The 19,217-nt window shown below is 56.6% G+C and overlaps 1 protein-coding gene across 9 annotated transcripts in view; it reads right to left on the reverse strand.

Moving 5' to 3' along the window:
• The window catches only part of ARHGEF10L (Rho guanine nucleotide exchange factor 10 like), a 161,747-nt gene that overhangs the window by 77,103 nt on the left and 65,427 nt on the right, over positions 1–19,217 (reverse strand). For 6 of the 9 annotated variants that reach the window (XM_033842426.2, XM_033842433.2, XM_033842441.2 and 3 more), the window contains 3 exons: positions 13,338–13,429; positions 11,516–11,599; positions 7,350–7,522 (listed from right to left, as the gene is read on the reverse strand). In XM_033842426.2, the coding sequence (XP_033698317.1) occupies positions 7,350–7,522; positions 11,516–11,599; positions 13,338–13,429 (349 nt within the window). Of the gene's footprint in view, positions 1–1,195; positions 1,333–2,629; positions 2,747–7,349; positions 7,523–11,515; positions 11,600–13,337; positions 13,430–19,217 lie in introns of those variants that run through there. The other 3 variants (XM_033842464.2, XM_073795244.1, XM_033842454.2) reach the window with 3 other exon arrangements.

Raw genomic sequence — 19,217 nt, forward strand, 5'->3', positions numbered from 1 at the left:
GCATTCACGACCTGGGGGACCTCCCGGGGGGAACCCTCTTTACTAACCCAATTTTTTCCCCTTGGGTTTCAAATTAAGGACATGGTGTGACACTGGGGAAAAGTCTGGAGGCCTGGAGTCCTAGGCCTGGTCCAGATCCCAGCCCTACCGCTCCCCACCCACGTGACTCTGGACAAGACCCTTAACCTCACTGAGCCTCAGTTTCCTCCCTGAGACCCGCCAGAGCCTGTGAGGACTAAACAGGGTCTGGGAAAGCACGCTGGACAGTAAAAGGAGCTACACAGATGCCCAAGCTTACTTTAGGAGCAAGTATAAAAGGAGGGGAGCAACCCCATCCCATCAGTGGAACCCCGGCCCCACCAAATAGCCGGGTCTCTTACTGAGCCTCTACCCAGGAACACAGGGGAGGCTGGTGCCTCCACGGAGCCAGGCGCAGCAAGGGAAGCAGACACGGGGCGCGGGCGGAGGCAGGCCCAGGACGGGGAAGCGGCACCTTGGGCCTGCAAACAGACCTGCCGTCCCCTAACTCACTGCTTTGTCCCCTCAGCCCCCGGCCCAGTCCTGGAAGCTTCCCTGACGCACAGCCAGTGCTAGAAGTTTCCACGTGGTTGGAAATGCTCCCTGTCTGCGCTGTCCAACGTAGCAACGGCCAGCCACACGTCGCCACTGGGCACCTGAGAGCTGGCGGGTACGACTGAGGACCCCGAGTCCTGGTGATCTTTCATTTTAATTAACTTGAATGTGAAGAGCTGAGTGGCTATCATAATGGACGGTACGGTTCTAGGAAACCCCTTCTCCCTGAAGCTCTCTGCTAAAGGTGGGAAGCACTCATCTGGGGGTCCCTGGTCTCTGCTCTCTCTATCACCTTCCTCCAAACACCCGCCCTGGTCCCCAGCATAAGGGCCTGGGCACTGCTCAAGGGTCTGGGTCAGGAAGGCTTGCCGAACACTGAGTGGGCGCTGAGGCTGGGGGCAGGGTGGTAACTTTTCAGGAACAAGACGACTTTCTGGAAACAGCCAACAGCCAGCAGGGGAAAGGGAAGTCCCGGGCCCCTCCCTGCCTCTCAATGGTATGATTCTAGAGCAGCAGTTCTTGGCCTTTCGGAGAGGTGGGTGGGGCTGTCATAAACACCTGTGAGAATCTAATGAGAGGGACATTCGACCCCAGACCCCGGAAACCGTACGAAGATGCTCACCCTCCTCTGAGGGGGTCATGACCCCCACAGTGGAAACCTCTGTCCTGGAGCCCAGTTCCTGTCTCAGCAGAAAGCCGTCATGGGGGCTGTCCTAGGAACCCCCGAAGTGGTCTTTGGGGGAACCATCAGAGACCCTTCCTGGCCCAAAAAAGAGCAACAGGTGAGCACCTGGAAGGCGTCCCTGGGTCAACCTGCCAGCTCCACTGGCTCACAGCACTGAGGACAGAGCCCGATCTGGGGGCCGACTCAGGGGCCGGGCTGGGGAAAGCACCCTGGTCTCGACGCCGCCCTCCACGTGCTCCCTGCTCCTCCCTGGGCCGCAGCTTCCTGAGAAGTTAAATCTGCCCCCACCTCCAGTCACAGGGCTGTCAGAGGGTGTCCGTATACGGGTCTTGCAAACTGTAAAGGGTCTCTCCGCCTCCTCCAGAGAGGCCTCCGGTTCTGAGGAAATGGGCAGGGCTACAGGATAGAGGGCAGGCAGGCTCTGGCTTGCACAGACCGAGGCTTGAACCCCAGTTCTGCCGCTGGCCGCTGGTGTGGCCACCAGCCAGTTGCCTCACTTGCTGGCCTTACTAACGCTGAATGACAGCAGTAAGACAGCGGCCTGCTAGGGCGTCTCAGGGAGAAAACGGTCAGGCACACAAGTAGTAATGGTCACCATCCACTGAACTCTTAGGCTGTGCCCGGCGCGGCCCTAAGCACCTGACGGTTCTGAGCTCACATCCACCCTGGGCGCTGGTACTGTTCATGCCGCCATTTCACAGGCAAGGAAACTGAAGCTCAGAGAGGTCAAGAGGCCTGCCCAGGATCACACAGCGAGGAGGTGGTGGGGCTGGCATTCAAATCCAGGCCTGCAGGCCTGCAAAGCCCACAGCACACAGTAGGTGCTCAATGAATGGAAGCTACTGCTGTCCATATCATCACCCTCATGCAGAGGTCGGAGTCCCATCTGAGAAGAAGGCACTGCGGCTTCTCCTACTGGTCTCCTTACCCCGGACCTCTCTGAACAGCTCCGAGGCGGAGGAACGTCCAACGTCACCAACAAAGTGTAACCCAAACCCACCTGCCACAGTTACCAAATTCATAGATTCCTAGGCCTCGGCCCAGACCTGTAGAATCAGCCTCTCTGGGGGTGGAACTCAGGAATCTGCATTTTTCAAAGCACTCAGGTGATTCTGAGGGCCCTAAAGTTTGAGAGCCCACACAGGAATTCTTATCGACGGTTAAGGTGTCAGTTGAGGGTGGGAAGAGAGAGAGGCGAGGACATGGGCAGGAGCGAGCCAGCCTTTGGCATCAGCTCGCGCAGCCGACGAACGACGCCACCAAGTTCCAGGGCTCGAGGCAGCTCCAGGACTCAGCCCCACCCCTGCAGCCCCAGAAGCGCAGGAAAGGCCCCGGGAGCCCCCAGGACTTGGAGGGACAGACAGACAGTACCTTATAATCGTACTTGTGCTTCAGCTCCTGCATGTCTCTCCCCCCAACTCTTAAAGCCAAGATGTCTCTCTTAGTCCTGGCGCATCGCTCCTTTAGCCTAGTCAGGTCTGGAGAAAGCTGGAGCCCCCAAGCAGCCAGGCAGAAGGACAGCAGGTGAGAGAAGCAGGCGGGGAGGGCAGGAGACAAAACACCGGCAACAGAGTAAAAAGGAGACTCAGGTGAGGTGGTGGGTAGACAACCCGGGGTGGGTGGGATCGGGCACCTGGGGACCACCAGGCCCCTGCCTGGAATGAGCTCCAGCAGCATCCAACCCCAACATGCCACGCAGTTGGGGGCTGGGTCTCTGCAGCTGTGGGGGAGCAGAGGCGGGAGGGGAACAGCCCAGGCCCCCTCCCAGTGCTAAGAGGACAAGGACTGTGTCTCGGTCATCTCCCCATCCCAGGAGCCCAGCATGGGGCTCTCGACATTAGAGGCTCTTGGCAAGTTTCCGAGATGGACGAATGGCAGGTGGACGGATGGGTGGAATGGGTGGGCAAGGGGATAAATGGATGAGTGGGCAAATGCAGAAAGATGGGTGAATGCAGAGAGGGGTGGGTGGATGGATGGACAATAGACGGATGGGTAGAAGGACAGGCTCCTAGATGGATGGATAGACAGATAAGTGGATGGATGGGTGAGCAAATGGATACATTTAGTTGGATGACTGTACAGATGGCAAATGGGTAGAGGGATGAAGAGACAGTCAGATGAATTAATAAAAACATGGATGGTTGGACGCAGTGCTGTGCTGGTAAATATTCAACGAGCGGTTCTCCAGGGAAAAGAGCCCTGCCTTATAGTATTTCCACGGCGTGAACACGCCCACCACGGCCAATTTCAGACTACCAATGTGACATCACTGAGTGTGAAGTTGGAAAGGGATGTGCACAATTGGTTCTTGGGCTCTTGTGAGCTAGTTTGAGCTGGCTCGAGCACACCACTGGAGGAACAGAGGGAGGGAGGGATGACGGGCGGGCGACTGGATGGAGGGGCAGGTGGCTGGCTTACATACTATCTGGGAAGATGGACAGATAAATGGACAAACAGACAGACATTCAAATGCATGAACTGTAGGAGCAATAGTGACGTTTGGCAAAATATAGACAAGACCATGACTAGGATCACTTGTAGAAAAGTAGACAAGCAGAGGAATCAAAAGCACGAGCTTAGAGGCAGGTGGGCCTACATTCAAAGCACTGCTCCCCGCGTACTAGCTGGAGAAGTCTCCTTCCCTCTCTGAGTGACAGCTTCCTCACTGGTAAAGTAGCCATAATAATAACTACCTCATAGTATCACTGAGAAGGTGAAATGGACAAAGCATGTAAACCCCAGAGCTCAGTGAGTGTTCAACAAAATGGAAGCTTTTTTAGATATTAGACTATCTTTCAAATAATAAACGCTCAATATTTGTTGAATGGATGGACAGTTGACTGGATGGATGGATGGATGGATGGATGACGGACGGATGGAGGGATGAACGGATGGACAAGGTACTTCCTTTCCAATCCTATGTGATGTTGAGCTGTGGTTCTACCACCTACTTGCTGTGTGGCCCTCACCACATCATTTAACCTCTCTGAGCTTCTGTCACTTAGGTTCTCTGATCAACAAAATGAGAGTCTTAAAGCAAGTAATACCAACCACTCTAGGGTATTAGGAACAATAAATGAAACTGCTCTGCCAGCTGTACCACACTCAGCTGTACCGCACTGGGCACATATTCACTATTGTTATACAAAGAAGTAGCAGGACAGGGATCCTTCCGAGAGTTACTCAGACGCCCCAGAAAACTGGAGTCCTGTTTCATCTGTAAATAAGACTGACATGATAAATCATAAAGGACCTGGGCCTCTGCCTCTCTCAGGGTCCGAAGAACTAGATTCGAAGGTGAACTGCAGAATTAGCCAGACCAGAGTCAACCAGCTGAGGTCAGAGCTGGCAGTGCTGCCCAGGCCCCTGGCCAACTGGATCACGGTCACCTTCATCATGAAGAGATCACAATCAGAAAGTGGACAGGCTCAGTGGAGCCCGTTTCACAGCTGGGAAAAAAAAGAAAAAACCTCCCACTGACCATGGGGGGTGACCAGCAGGCCCTCATTAAGCAGGATCAGGCTCCCGGTCACATCTGGGTCAAGTGCTCCTAAGGAGGTCCCTCTGCAGAGCCTCAGTCATTTTCTTTGGCAAAAATCGGCCCACTGAGGGCTGGCTTGGCCAGACACCTGCAGGAGGGGCTCCACTAGTTCTTTCGCAGCTGCACAGGGTACCAGGCTCCTGTTAGACTCTAAGGACAGGACCCGACTCTGCCCAGATCTCTGCTGCCTGACGCGCCACAGCACAAACCACATACAGGCAAGCAGCGGTGGCACCGGAAACATGCAGCGGCTGCAGCACGACGCGTAGGAGCAGATGCGCCCCAAGCAGCTCAGGAGGGCAAAGCCCTGCAGGTGGGGCTGTGGCGGGGCGGTTTCCAGGCAGAGGTGGGTGTCAGAAGAAATACGCCCCCTACAATCCCTGGGAGCCTGCTGTTCAGGGAACAGGCGGGCCTGGGCCCATGGCCGGAGAAAAGTCCTCATGGTCAGAAATTCCAAGAACTCTGCACGTCGTTTGTCTGCTGAGGAAGAGTCCCAAGCCCCCAGCTTGAGGGTGTGCGGGACACAAGCCCAGGGGCAGCCCCCAGAGACCCCACCCCTGGGGCCAGGCCAAGGTGAGGGCCCGGCCAGCATTTCTCAGAGTGCTCAGTGGGCCCCTTGCATCCCCGGAGGACAGAGCGCTGTTAAAAAGCAGATTGCCAGGCCCCACCCAAACCCCGAACCTGGGAGCTAGGCCACGACATCTGCGATTTCAACCAACTACCCACATGATCCTGATGCCTGTGCAAGTCTGAGGACCACCGTGGGAGAGCCCAAACTCAGCATCCCCACGCGTCCTGCCCTGAGAGGTGCTGACGGTTCCCTCTTGGTCCCCAGCAAGAAGGCATGGGGCTGGGGAAGTGGCCGTGGGAGATTAGGCGGGACAGTCAGAGGCTGAGAACAAGGGCTGGCCCAGGCCTGGAGTCCCACCTGCTCACACCCTCCAGAGCAGGGCTGGGACACACGAGTCCCGCCCCCGCTACGCAGAGGCTACCCAGGGCGAGTGGCACCTTCATAACCAAAGCCCCCTCCCTCCCCTAAACCAGAGCTGCCCCTTCTAAGGACAGAAGCAGGAAGAGGCCTGTTCCTGGGCTTTCGCCTGGGTCATTCCTCCAACTGGGGACACCTTTCCCATCTCCTCTGGCTTCTGCACCCCAGCTCCCAACCCGCCTCTCTTGGAAGGAAGCCTCCTGTGATTAGGCCCATCAAATCCCACCTGTGTCGGGCAGGCGGCCATACGTACACGGGCTTGTGTTCACAGAAAGGCATGTTTTCTTCATTTTTGACAAATCGTTTCATATTTGGTGTCTCCTCCTAGACCACAAAGGTTCCCCAAGCCTGGGCTGGGTCTTCCAGTCCCCCTATACCCCAACGCACACCCTAACATGTGGACTGGGCACAGAGTAGGTGTCAGAGATGCTTAACTTTTTTTGCTAGCAGGAGGTCAAGGCTGTTTTCTGTGGCGCCGCCCATGGGGGCCCAGCCGAGAGGAGAGCAGGGGTTCAGGAGTGACCTGCTCAGCCCCCAGGCTTCCTGAGGACTTGGGGAGCCCGCTTCATCTGAGTAAAGTCTGTCTGAAGACTCTTAGGCGTAGGCGCTGCTCTGGCCTGTGCCCCTCTCCCAGAAGGGATCCCCAAACTCAGAAAGGGGCAGGAGGCACTCAGAAAAACTTGGGAGTTGGAGGCCCCTGTAATCCAGCCTGGGCCTGGGGCCCCTGCCTGGTCCCTGCCCCACCTGCAGGCAGGACTCGCTGACGGGTTGAGCCCACTTGCCTGCCTGTGTCTTTTCAAAAGGACCCTTACAGAGACCCAGTCACCTCTGGTCGGGCAGGGCCTGTCTCTAAGAGGCTGCTCCCATTCAATCCCAAATCTCGGCATGGATAGAACCTGCCTTCTGGTGGCTTCTAGGGAACAAAGGGGACAGGCAAGGCTGTCACAGCAAAGGAGGAACCAAACGATCCAGCCTCCTCTTGGCTTCCGTGGCTCCTTCCATGAAATCAGCAGAATGAACTCTGTTCCAGGCAGAAACACTGGAAGCAATCAGTGCACGGATGGCCCCTTGAAAGGCTTTGGAAAGAAGCCTCCCAGGCACCTCTGACTTAGCCCGCTTGCTCACCTCCCCAGGGCAGAGGGCTGTGGGGGTCTCGGATCGATCTGAGAAGCATCCTGTGAGGCAGGGAGATCAAGCTGATTTGATCCATGTGTCCACTGTAATCAGTTAGTTAGGCTGCCCAAGCACTGTGTTCAGGAGGATTCTGAAGCCAGATCTGAGCCCGTGAGCATCGTCATCAATTGCCGGGTCTGCCACAGGCCTGGAGCAGGGGCAACACCTGTGCCAGGCACTAACCACGCCCATGCTAGGTTTAGGGCTCTCCACGGCCAATCAGCAATGTGGGTGGGTCACTTCCTGTCTCGGGATTACATGGGCCACTTCTCCCTCTCTCACCATACATCCCTGGGAATCACTGAGGTTTAGGTACGAGTCTCAGGCCTGGCCCTCACCACCCCACTCGCAGGTGCCTTGGCTGGGGTGAGGGACGCCTTCCCCCTCACCTTGGGCTGGAAGGACACTCGGTGCTTGGCGGGCTCTGCCTCCGGCTTGGCCTCCTCCCCGGAGTCCTCGCTGTAGCTCTCAAATTCACTGGAGCTCCAGCCTAGGTCCTCCGTCTCCCGGGGTGCCCCGTCCCGGCACACATCCTCGTAGAGCAGCTTCCTCTCTGCCCCTGCTGGCCAAGAGACAGGGCTGGTGAGCCGAGGCCCTGAGGCCAAGCCCACCAGCCCCAATTTCTGAACCCAGGCGGGCAGGTGGGGGCGTGGGTCAAGGTGGACCTTCAGCTCCACTTCCTGGTCCATAAGCAGGAGGCAGTGAGAACACGACATCCACCCCGCAGAGTGAGGAGGACGTGAAAAACGCAGAGAAGCACAAGAAATGTGCCTGGCACACAACCGGCTCAACAACTTCCCCTATCCACACCACCTTGCTAGGATCGGAATGCTCATTTGGGGCTTCTGTGGCTTTTTCTTTTTTCTTTTTTTTTTTTTGCGGTACGCGGGCCTCTCACTGCTCTGGCCTCTCCCGTTGCGGAGCACAGGCTCCAGACGCGCAGGCTCAGCGGCCATGGCTCACGGGTCCAGCCGCTCCGCGGCATGTGGGATCTTCCCGGACCAGGGCACGAACCCGTGTCCCCTGCATCGGCAGGCGGACTCTCAACCACTGCGCCACCGGGGAAGCCCTTCTGTGGCATTTTTTAGAGTAAAAGAGAAGCCCTAAGACCAAGCCCTGACTCAGGCCCTCAGCTCTGGCCTCAGCATGCTAGGGGGGAAAATGAAGATGGTCCGGGGCATTGAATGACTCAGATCCCTCACCCCAAATCTGAGTTCCCCATGAGGGTCCAGGACGGTCCAGTAGGGGGCGCGCCTGGGCCAGCGTCCAGGAATGTTCCCTTTTCTTCCCCAGCCCCACAGGAAATGCCTTGAACGGGGAAACTGGGGGACAGAGACCTGACAGTCCACTGGCCCGGAGGGACAGGTGCCACCAGGGCCGGGCACTCTCGGGGTCCCTGTCAACTCGGGTTTGAGATGTTGTTTCTAGACTGAGGTGGGAAAGCCAGTTTGCCGGGCCCAGAACACGGGGTCCCAGCCCTGGCCCCAGCTCCACCTCTGGGAGCTCTCGGCCTCACCTTCACCTCTGAGCTTCACTTCCTGGGCTGTTACCTGGAGAATAACTGAACTGCAGGCCTCACAAAAGTAAGGGCAGACTCCAAAAAAGTGCGCGAAGGTGAAAATGCTTTTCGTTAACACAGACAAAATATGGCACTGAGATGGGTTTAAAAAAAAAAATCTGCTCAGAAACCACGCATTCTAAAGAGAAGAGAACTTTGGTTATTGGAGCCTCTCTATAAAATGGGGATAATAAGCTGAAAGCTGGAGTAAATATAATATTTGCACAGAAAGCTCTTAGCCAAGAGCCTGGTACATGGCAGGCGCTCACCAAAGAGCAGCTGATCCTTACTCGCGGGGGCTCTGGGTGGGCTTGAAGGTCTCCACACTGACCCCAAGCCTCCATCTCCCCCGCACGGGAAAGCCGGGCAGGTGAGGGGTCGGGGAAGATTTTCAGCCAAAGAGCAAAACAGACACACTGGGGCTTAGCTGGAGACTCAGGTCCCAGGATCAGGAGGAAGCATGGGGTTATTTTTCAGCAAAAGATGATAGTGACTAACATCACCAGCTGCTCTACTGCAGGGAGTAGAGCAGCTGGTGACCAGGCTGTGACCTTCACAAGGCTGGGCTGACTGTCCTGTTACTGCAGTGGAGGCCCCACAACCCGTGAGTCAAGGGGCAGAGCCCAGTTTCTTGGGGCTGCCCCAGGGGAAGAACCACGTGACATCTACTTCCCCTAACTTCTGGCCCCGCCCACCTAATCTACATGCCAGATTCTCCCAGCAGCCCTGTGGGGCCGGAAACTACCACCGCCTCCCATCAGACAGATGAGAAAATGGGGCCCAGAGAAGACGTGTGCTTGCCCGAAGTCAGGCAGTGAGTGGGGAGGGGGCCCCATCCACTCACCGTGCTGCTTTCCACAGAGGCACCACCGTGCTGACGACCCCCTGGGCTCGTCCAGAAATACTCTCTCCAGTGGAGACAGCATCACCAGATTCCTAAGCCTTCAGAGGCCTCACAGTGGCCTGGTCCCCGCTGCCCCCTCATCTCCTGGGGCCACGGGCTTCACTAATGCTCAGGAACATGGCTCCCCTTTCAAAGCACTTACCACCACCCACTCAGTGCTCTACATCAACTATCTCACGGCATCCTCCCCACCACCCAAGGAGGAAGCTAGCATTGCCCAGTTTTACAGATGCATCGACCGAGGCCAGAGAGATTTAACCAGAAGTTTTGCGGCGTGGCCCTCCCCAAAGTCCTGTGAGGTCAGGACGATATTCTGATTTCATACGAAGAAGCCAAGGCCCAAAGCACAGAGAGCTGTGCCCTAATTAATGGCAGAGCCGGGATGAAAGCCCGAGGCTGTGTGGGTCCACTGGCCTGTGCGGCTGCACCTCAGTGGACACCCTCCACACTGAGCGCCGGCTGAGCCCACAGGCCGTGCGGGGCCCTGGCATGTGTGATGTTCACAGCGCTCCTTGTGGGGTGCACCTGCTGAGGGCTGGGCCCAGCCTCGCCGACTCAACCCTCCCACAGCCCCGAGAGAGAGTGGGGGGTCTCAGGGCAGGAGTCCTGGCCCTCAATCGGCAGGCTCAACTGGCTCCCAGGCCACCTGCTCTTGCCCACCTCAGGGTAAACCACAGGACATGCCATATCCCCACACCCTGGGGACCCGAGGGTGCCCAGTGAAGACTGTGACCAAGTGATTAGTGGCTTCATTGGATTCAGGTGGGAGAACAGCCCAAAGGGGTCAAATAATGGCCTCAGGCCACTCCGATCTCCTGGCTCTGGGACTTCATCCAGCCACCCTTTCCCACTCTCCCGGATTCACATGAGCTACAAGCAGGAATGGGTTCCAGGTTCCTCCAGGGCTTGTTAGATGGATGGGTGGATCATGGGCCCACCCGCCCTGCTCCTGGGACAGGTGTCAGGAGTGTGCCCCCGGGGAACGTCGGGCCTCATCATGTTGTCTGTGTGTCTCTCCCGTTGGACTATATGCTGCCCCAGGATGGTTACGGTCGCCCCTGTCAGACCAGGAGCTCCACAAATGCAGGGGCTGTTTCCCCCACTAGACGGGGAGGCCCTGAAGACAGGCAGAACAGTGTTGTAGAAAAAGCAGAGTCCAGCAGATGTCTATTCAAATTCTGGCTGTGTGATCTGGGGCTGGTGGCTTAACCTCTCTGATGTGACTGTCAACTGGTGCCACAGGCCCTGCCCTACCGACCTCACAGGGTTGACTGAATAGGGGAAGCAAATGCGTTTCATCTTTCATAAAATGCCACCCAAATCCTTTTGGGGGGGGGACAGAGCACTGGACTTGGAGTCAGAATGACCCAGGTTCGAATCCCAGCTCTGCCTCTACAGTTTCCTCCTCTGAAGAATAAGGAAGTAATACCCTAAGTCAAAGTTTCAAAGCAGATTACAGGAGATAAACCATGAAGAGCAGCTGGCAAAACGTGTTTAAGCAAAGACGGCTCTTACTGTGAATGGATATTAAATATCCCTCGTCCCTGGGTAGTCCTCCTTCCAGCTAGATGAGTATGTGGGCCCAGTTCCAGCAGCACTCACCCTCCTCCACCCTGTTTCTCCTCTGCGGCCCCGATCTCCCCGGCAGGGCCCAGGCTTTCCCAGGCTTTCTCTGCTTCACCATTCAGCAAGTCTGGACTATTAACCCATTTTCAGGAGGAATGGAGGCTTGGAAAAGTGAGTGATTTGCCTGGGGACCCACAGCCCAGCATGCCCCTGCCCCTGAAGCCCTAATCCCTGCGCTTGAAGCGTTAACCCCTCCCCATGAAGCCCTAACCCCTCCCCATGGAGCCCTAACCCCGCCCCATGAAGCCCTAACCCCGCCCTAGCCCCAGCCTGGCCACGCCCTCAGCCATCTCCTGACTCTCCTGGGAAGACGTCCGTGGTTTTTAAAAGCAAGAAGGAGGGGCCATGGACTGGGTGGGGGCCGGGGAGGAAGTGGAAGGAGAGACCCTCCCCAGGCCCCGCCCCCCGCCGCCCCTCCCACCCCTCCTCTGTCCGGAGAGAAGCGGGACTCCTGAAAGAGGCTTTACCGGGTTGATGGGCGTCCAGGTTCTCGCAGGGGACGTCGTCGTAAATCACATCTTCTTCCAGGGCGGGGAAAGTAAACCGGTCGACTGGGAGAGAAGGGAGAGGAAAAGAGCACGAAGGAGGCTGTGGTGGCCCAGGGCGGCTGCCAGACTGACAGCAGGACTGCACCAGCTGGCAGCTCCCTCCGCCCGCCCGCCCGCCCGCACCCCCACGGCTCATCTGGGCCAGCATCCTGCAGCTCAGCCCCTGGGGAGCCCTAGCCAGCCACTGCTCTAAGAGGACGCAGCTTCCGCTGCCTCTTCCCGCTCCCCAGCCCCTCCAAGGCGCCCTCCCAGTGACTGCGGCACATGCCCCCTGCCGCCCCGACACCTGCAGGCCTGCCCCTCTGACTGATGGCACCTGCAGGGAGCATGAAGCAAACCCAGTACCTGTGCCCCAGGGCCCGGAAGCCTCTTCAGCCGCCCAGGCCCCCAGGACTACCCCAAAAGGAGTCACCCCCCACCCAGAGGCGGGGGAGGGCAAGGCATCCATATCTAATGAGCACAGGATACGGCAGGGAGTGGGGGAATGGATTTGGAGAGTGGGGTTAAGCAGAGTCCCCCAAAACTCAGCCAGCGGGGCCCTGATTGGTAAAAAATTCTGCAAATGAGCACATCACTCCCCTAACATTTTGCTGGGTGTGCTATGAGCAGGGCAGAGAGCACATCCTGCCCATGTTAGCAGCTCCTGAGCTGGAATATTTAAAGAGGTCTCCCCCCGATAACTGTGTGCCCAATCTCTGCCCTCTCTAGGGGCATGTGGCCCCAGCAGAGCGAGGGTTTGGGAAACCAGTCCCCACCCCTGATGGTAGCCTGTCCTCACCCCACAGGCCTTCCAGGAAGACAGAGGACCAGATGGACTCTGAAGTCCCCGTTCCTAACTGCGTTGCTCCCTGCGGTCCCAGGGCCCCCAGAGCCCTATAGGAGCCTCACCGCCCCCTCCCCACCAACACAGATTCTGCCTCCCACATGGTTCAGACCTGCCCGCCTCTCTCCAGGTCCCTGGCTCCAGCCATCAGCCTCCCTCCCCCGGACAGCCTCCAGCCCACCACCTTGTCTCAGAGCATCAGTGATGGGACTGAAGTGCAGACGTGGTCTCATGGCTTCCCCTTGGCCTCTTATGGCTCACTGTCACTTTGGGGAAAGCACGGCCTCCGGGGGCGCCACACACACACAATGGGAGGAACTGGGGAGATGGCAGCCTCACCTGGCCCTGCTCACCCCTTAGACCCTCCCCTCTACCACACCAAGGCTCACTGCTTCCGAGGTGCCAGGCATCCCCTCGCCCTTGGGCTCCGGCACAGGTTGCCCTCTCAGCCTAGACACTCTTGCCCGGAGCCCTGCTCCTTCACTCTCTGCCTCAGGACTCGTGGGCTCTCCCAACTCCCACCTCCCCATCCTAGCACCTGCTCTCTGCATGGTAACCGCCCGCCTATGTGTCTGGTTCTGCTGCCAGAGGGACCTCGTCTTGGTCACCAGTGTACACCCACCACCCAGATCACCCTGTAGGAGCTTTGGAAGTATTTGGGGGACAGATGAGCAGCTGAATGTGTGATCTACTCCTGGATCACGACTCACATCAGGTGGCAAAGGGGAGCAACTCTCAAGGGTGGGCAGTGGCCAGTCCACCTCAGAGCTGCACCAAGCCCACAGCAGCCATGCAGCAAGGACAACAAGCCCACATCAGCTCTCTCAGCCTAGAGAAGGGGAGGCTATCCTGACACCAACCTCCTGGGGCTGAGACCTGGGGGGCGGGCGGCGTGGGGGGCGAATTCGGGGGACTTACTGCGACGGGAGCTCTTCCGTCTCCAGCTGGAGTGCCGGACCCCAGAGAAAGCTGTGTCCACGGCAACCCCATTGCTCACCACGGCCGGCTCCCTGCGGGCGGAGAAGCAGGGCCAGTGAGCCAGGAGGATGGGATAGCTGGTTCCTTGAAGCGTCAGACAGTCCCTCACCAGGTGACAGGGCCACTTGACCCCAAGGCCGAGCTGGGGAGGCCACAGCTGGGTTGGCCTTGGACAAGCCCCGTCCCCTCTTGGTTTCCTCACCTCTAGAAGGCACTGTAAGGCCGACCTGCTGCTTTACAAGAGCATAAAGGTCAAACGTATTCACGGTGATAAGTGATAAGGATCAGATGTTCCTCAGGCCAGGGCACCTGTCTCTCCTCCTCCAGGGCAGACTCCATCTCCCCAGTCTCCACATGCAAGATGGAGGAGAGGACCGGGGGGCCTTGCATCTGAGAGACGAGGACCTGCGAAGCTTCACAAGACCATGCAGAAGGCAGGGCTTAACTCCCACACACTTGAGGATGGGCTGGACCAGAGACACGCTTCCCAGGAGCAGAGAAGCAAAGGGAAAGCAGTGGAGAAACAGCAGACACCACCTTAACCAAGCGGTCAAGTGAGCAAAACCCAGTGCCGTCACTCAGGCATCATGTACTCCAGATACGACGTGATGAGAAGGGTGCTCACCTCTGTGGGATTCTTACCCCAAGCCCATAACCCCCGGCTAATCATGAGAAAAACACCAAACAAACCCAGATGGGGGAACATGCTATAAAACACCTGCCCACTACTCCTCAATGATCATGAAAAACAAAACTGAGGAACTGTCACAGAGCAGAGCAGTGGAAATGACAACTGAATGCCACGTGGGTCCTGGATGGGATCCCGGGACAGAAAAGGAACATAAGCCGAAAAACTGATGAAATGCAGGTAAAGTCAGGAGTTCAGAGAATGGTAACGTACCAACGCTGGTTTCTTAGTTTTGATAAATATCCCGTGGTCGTGTAAGATGCGAACAATGGGGAGAACAGGATGAGGTGGTGTATGGAACTCTACGTGCTACCTTTACAACGTCCCTGCAAATCTAAAACTATTCCAAAGTGAAAGGTTTTAGTTTTTTTTTTTAAGCCCATGCTCAAAAAAAAAAGCCACATCTGGCAACCCAGAGGGTAGAGGCCTTCTACTGTCCAAGGCAGCAGCCACTGTTACGAAGAATTGACTTGAACTTGCCAGCACGCAAGCCCTTAACAGAGGAGGAGGAGAGGGAGGGGGAGGGGAAGGGGGAGATGACAACCGGAAGTGCAGGGAGAGGGGAGGGAGGAGAGTGAAGTGTGGAACACCTCCTGTGAGCAGGCCCTTGGCCTCGCCTTCCCAGTAGCACTGACAGGTAGATCCTGGCATCCTTCCCACTCTACCAGGTGGCGGGCAGAGGAACCTGCCCAAGGTCACCGGCCTGAGAGTGGCAGAGCTGGACGGTGAAGCCAGCCTGCTGGGCCCCTAAGCTGGGCTCTCAGGACTGCGTCTCAGGTAACAGAGCAAGGACGGCTGTGACGGCGGAAACATGCCACGTCTGTGCTGTCCAGTGAGCCACGCGTGGCTGCGGGGCACTTGGAAGGTGGCTAATGGAACTCGTGTGTCTAAGGAACTTAACTTTTCATTTTAGGTCATTTAATTTTAAACAGCCACATGCGGCTAGCAGCCCCCGAACAGGACAACGCAGGCCGAAGCCACCAGCACCACTGGAGAAGCAAGACTCAGCTCCGGTTTTACTGCCAGAAGTCAGCAGTGTCGCCTGGGGAGGAGGGGCGCGTTTCAGTCCTGGGGTAACGCTTTCCATCAGCGGGAAGTTAAGGCCAAGAGGGGACAGGGCTGGTCTGGACCAGGAGGGGTGCTGGGCTGGAGCCACCTGAGCCCCAATCCCTAACGGCGCTTCCCTGAGTCATCACCTTCTCAACCTGGAGGCGGCTTCAAGGTGCTGAGTGCAGCCGCTCAGAAATGCTCAGACAGAACCGAATCATTGCAGCGGGAGCTGACGTGAGACTTCGGCAGAATTTGGTTTTAAAGTTTGCTTTGCTACGTTAACCGTGACAACTGGTGACTCCTGGAAGAACGCGCCAGGTGCCCCTTGCTGTACTTTACCTATATTTGCATATTTCACTACACAAGAGCCCACGTGAGGTAGGCAGTGTCGTCCTCATTCTAAGATGGGGAAACTAAGGCTCACGAAGTCTTGATGACTGACTCTACTGAAGTCACTCGGCTCGCCAGAGGGAGCGGGGATCTGCAGCCCAGGCTGTCCCCCTGCAGAGTCTGCTCCTTCCACCAGACCATGTGGAAGCAGGGAGCCCGCATTCAAACATTCACCGACATCACAGACTCGCTGTGTCACGACATCATTGCACCTCGCTTGACTGCTCTCCCAACCATATTTTTAAAAAGGAAAGAGAGGGCTTCCCTGGTGGCGCAGTGGATGAGAGTCTGCCTGCTGATGCAGGGGACATGGGTTTGTGCCCCGGTCCGGGAAGATCCCACATGCCGCGGAGCGGCTGGGCCCGTGAGCCATGGCCGCTGAGCCTGCGTGTCCAGAGCCTGTGCTCCGCAACGGGAGAGGCCACAACAGTGAGGGGCCCGCGTACCACCAAAAAAAAAAAACAAAGGAAAGCGAGAAAGAGCTCTTGGCATAGTCAGAGATGCATGATCGAGTCTCTGTCCAGGAGAAATCGTGACACCAGCTCCAAGGCTGAGGTGCGTTTCGACCAGTGAACACCCCAGAAGGTCCCGGGTGACCTTCTGGAGGCGGGATGGGCATTTGGGGGCAAGGTCAGACAGCTTTAGAAGGGATCTGTAACTGCTACGACATGCTAAAAGCCAGGATGGGGCTGAAAATACGAGCCTCTGGTTTGCACGTTACCAAAACACAGTGAACTTATTTTTTCATTGTATTTCATTTTGAACAGCCACACGTGGCTAGTGGCCCCCGAACAGGACAGCGTGGGTTTAAGCCACCAGCACGACTGGAGAAGCTAGTCTGGGCTCGTGCGTCTGTTGAGCAGCTACCGAGGTACTGGTCCTGGCTTCCTGGGCGGGGGAGCAGGGGTCACACAGCAGAGCAGTGACCTTTATGCCCACCCTGAGTGCCTCAATGGCTGAGGCAAGCGGAGACACCAGGGGCCCCAAGGGAGGGAAGAGGCCAGCGCCCGTACATGGACAGGTCTTCCCACGCTTGGTTGGAGACCACCAGCATCCCTGCCCTGCACTTTGCTGGTATCTTCTCTGCGCCCAGCCCTAGGCAGAGTGCTTGAGGACAAGTGCGTGTCTCATTGTGACCATTTTACAGATGAGGAAAGTGAGGTTCAGAATTGGCAAGTACCTTGCCCCAAATCGTCTGGCCAGCAAGTGGCAGAGTCGCACTTTGCCTGCAAAGCCTTGCTCTTGACACCAACTCTGCTGCCCTCAGACCGGAGCAGGTGTTCCCCAGGCAGACGGGAGGGGGAAGAGCCTCCCAGGCCAGGGAAGCAGTGGGCATGGCAAGAAATGAGGCTGGGAGGTGCCTCCTCCCTCCCTGGCCCTTCTAGCTGCCTGCCAAGGCCACTGACCCACCCTGAGCCCACCCAGGGGCAGCCTCTCCCAGCTGCTGCCTGGCTGGAAAATCTAATTCTCCTTGTGCGCAAACACTCCTGGAGCCTCCCCAAAGGTTTCAGATAATAAAAGGGCCATAAAAAAAGCAATAAGAGGCCAATTATCTCGCCCTTATCTGAGCTTCCTGCACTTCTAATGCCTCTCAGTTTGCACAGGCAAGAAAGGCCAGCCACTAAGATGACACCGTCTTACAAAGTGAGGCCACCGCCACTCCACTCGAATGCCAAGAAAAGGAGCCAAGTCCGCGGAGAGGAACAGAGAACAAGAAGCTGGGCAAAGAAGAGGAGGCCCCCCCATGACAGCGTTCACCGACCAGACCGAGGTCACGTACACCAGGAGCCCACCACAGAGCTCAAAGCACCTTCTGAGCCCACCTCCTCTCTCTCCAGGGACACGCCGGGGACAAGAGGGGAAGTGAGTGTCCTGTGACAGCAGGGACCTGCTCTGGCCTGGTCACCCCATTCCGTCAGCCCCTTCACACGAGGACACTCAGTGATGATGGATGCCCCGCTCCCCGGCCTCTTTTAAAGACAAGAAGCCCCACCCTGAGAATGGCGGGCCCGGTTGCTCAGCAGATTCCACAAGGTCCCTTCCCAGAGGCTACACAGTGTGAGTTATCAGAGAGAAGACCCCCCAAACCAGTATGGTCAGAGGATCCCTGGCTGGCTGGGTGGCTGTGTGTGTGTGTGTGTGTGTGTGTGTGTGTGTGTGCGTGTGCGTGTGCGCGCGCGCGTGTGTGTGTGTGTGTGTGTGTATATGTGTTCACGCGCGCGCGCACACGGTATTCCTGATGCCTTTTCCAGGACAAGGTTTGAAAAATATGAAAGAGGAAAGAATTCCACCTTTGGGAATTGAAAGGACCAAAATAACATGAGCCTTATAAGGTCTTGAGTAAAACCCAATCTGCAGCAGACCGAGGGCTGGGACAGCAGGGCTTGCCCAGGATGGCCCGACTCAAGAGTATCACTCCCCTCAAGAAATTCCCCAGCAGCACCACTACCACTATCCCTAAATCCAAGAGACACAAAAGAAAGGCAAAAACATCAAGCCCGGATTAAGCCTGCTGCCAGTTTTCTTTTCAGCCCTGGCCACTTTCTAGTTCATATAGCATGTTAAAGCCAGAAAGGGGGCAGGGGGGAGGGATAAAATGGGAGACTGGGATTGACATATACACACTACTATATATAAAATAGATACTTAATAAGGACCTACTGTATAGCACAGGGAACTCTACTCAATACTCTGTAATGACCTATATGGGAAAAGAATCTTAAAAAGAGTAGATATATGTATATGTGTAACTGATTCACTTTGCTATACAACTGAAACTAACACAACATTATAAATCAACCGTACTCTAATAAGGATTTAAAAAAAAAAAAAGAAGGACATCCCTGGTGGTCCAGTAGTGAAGACTCTGCACTTCCACTGAGGAGGCACAGGTTCGATCCCTGGTCGGGGAAGTTCCACATGCCGCACGGTGCAGCCAAAAAAAAAAAAAAGGCAGAAGGACCTTGAAGATCACCTGGTAGAAGGATTCAAAGCAGCTGCCCACGGCAGTCACCTGGGAAGCTCCTCAGAGATACAGACCCAGAGCCCCTGCCCCAGTGATTCTGACCCATCCGTCAGGAGGGGCCCAGCATTGGTGTTTTTAAAGCTCCCTGCTGGCTCCAATGTGCAGCCAGGGTTGAGAACGGGGGAATCGTGGGCTTAGGGTGGGAACAGACATATGCTCCAGAGCCAACAGACCTGGGATAAGATTGCAGCTCTGCCACTTGGCTGTGGACCAGGACAGTGGCTAAACATCCTGGAGCTGCTGAGGGACGGGATGAATAATCACTCTACTTGCTGCTGTGAGGATTAAATGAGATAACACAGATAAGGCACTTAGCACCTCTCTGTGCCTCACTTTCCATATCTGTGAAATGGAGCAATAATGCTTCCCTCTTAGGGTTCCAGGAAGGAGTAAATAAAGGCTTGTAAAACTCTTAGCAGAGGGTCTGGCCCACGATAAATACCCCAGGGTGCACTGTTTCTCTTCCCCCTCCTTCCCCTCCACCCCTCCTCCAGCTAACAGGGTCCCTGTATGCACTCACCTCTTCACACTGAGCCCGGCCACCCCTCACATATGGAATGGTTCTGGGCCCCAGTCTGTTTGTCCTGTGCCATCCCCCACATGGTCACAAATCCACTTACTGAATGAGCAGAGGGGGGAGGAGCCCCCAGGGAAGTCGGAGGAGGGG

This window comes from Tursiops truncatus, chromosome 1 (genome assembly GCF_011762595.2).
Source record: "Tursiops truncatus isolate mTurTru1 chromosome 1, mTurTru1.mat.Y, whole genome shotgun sequence".
Classification (NCBI taxonomy): Eukaryota; Metazoa; Chordata; class Mammalia; order Artiodactyla; family Delphinidae; genus Tursiops; species Tursiops truncatus.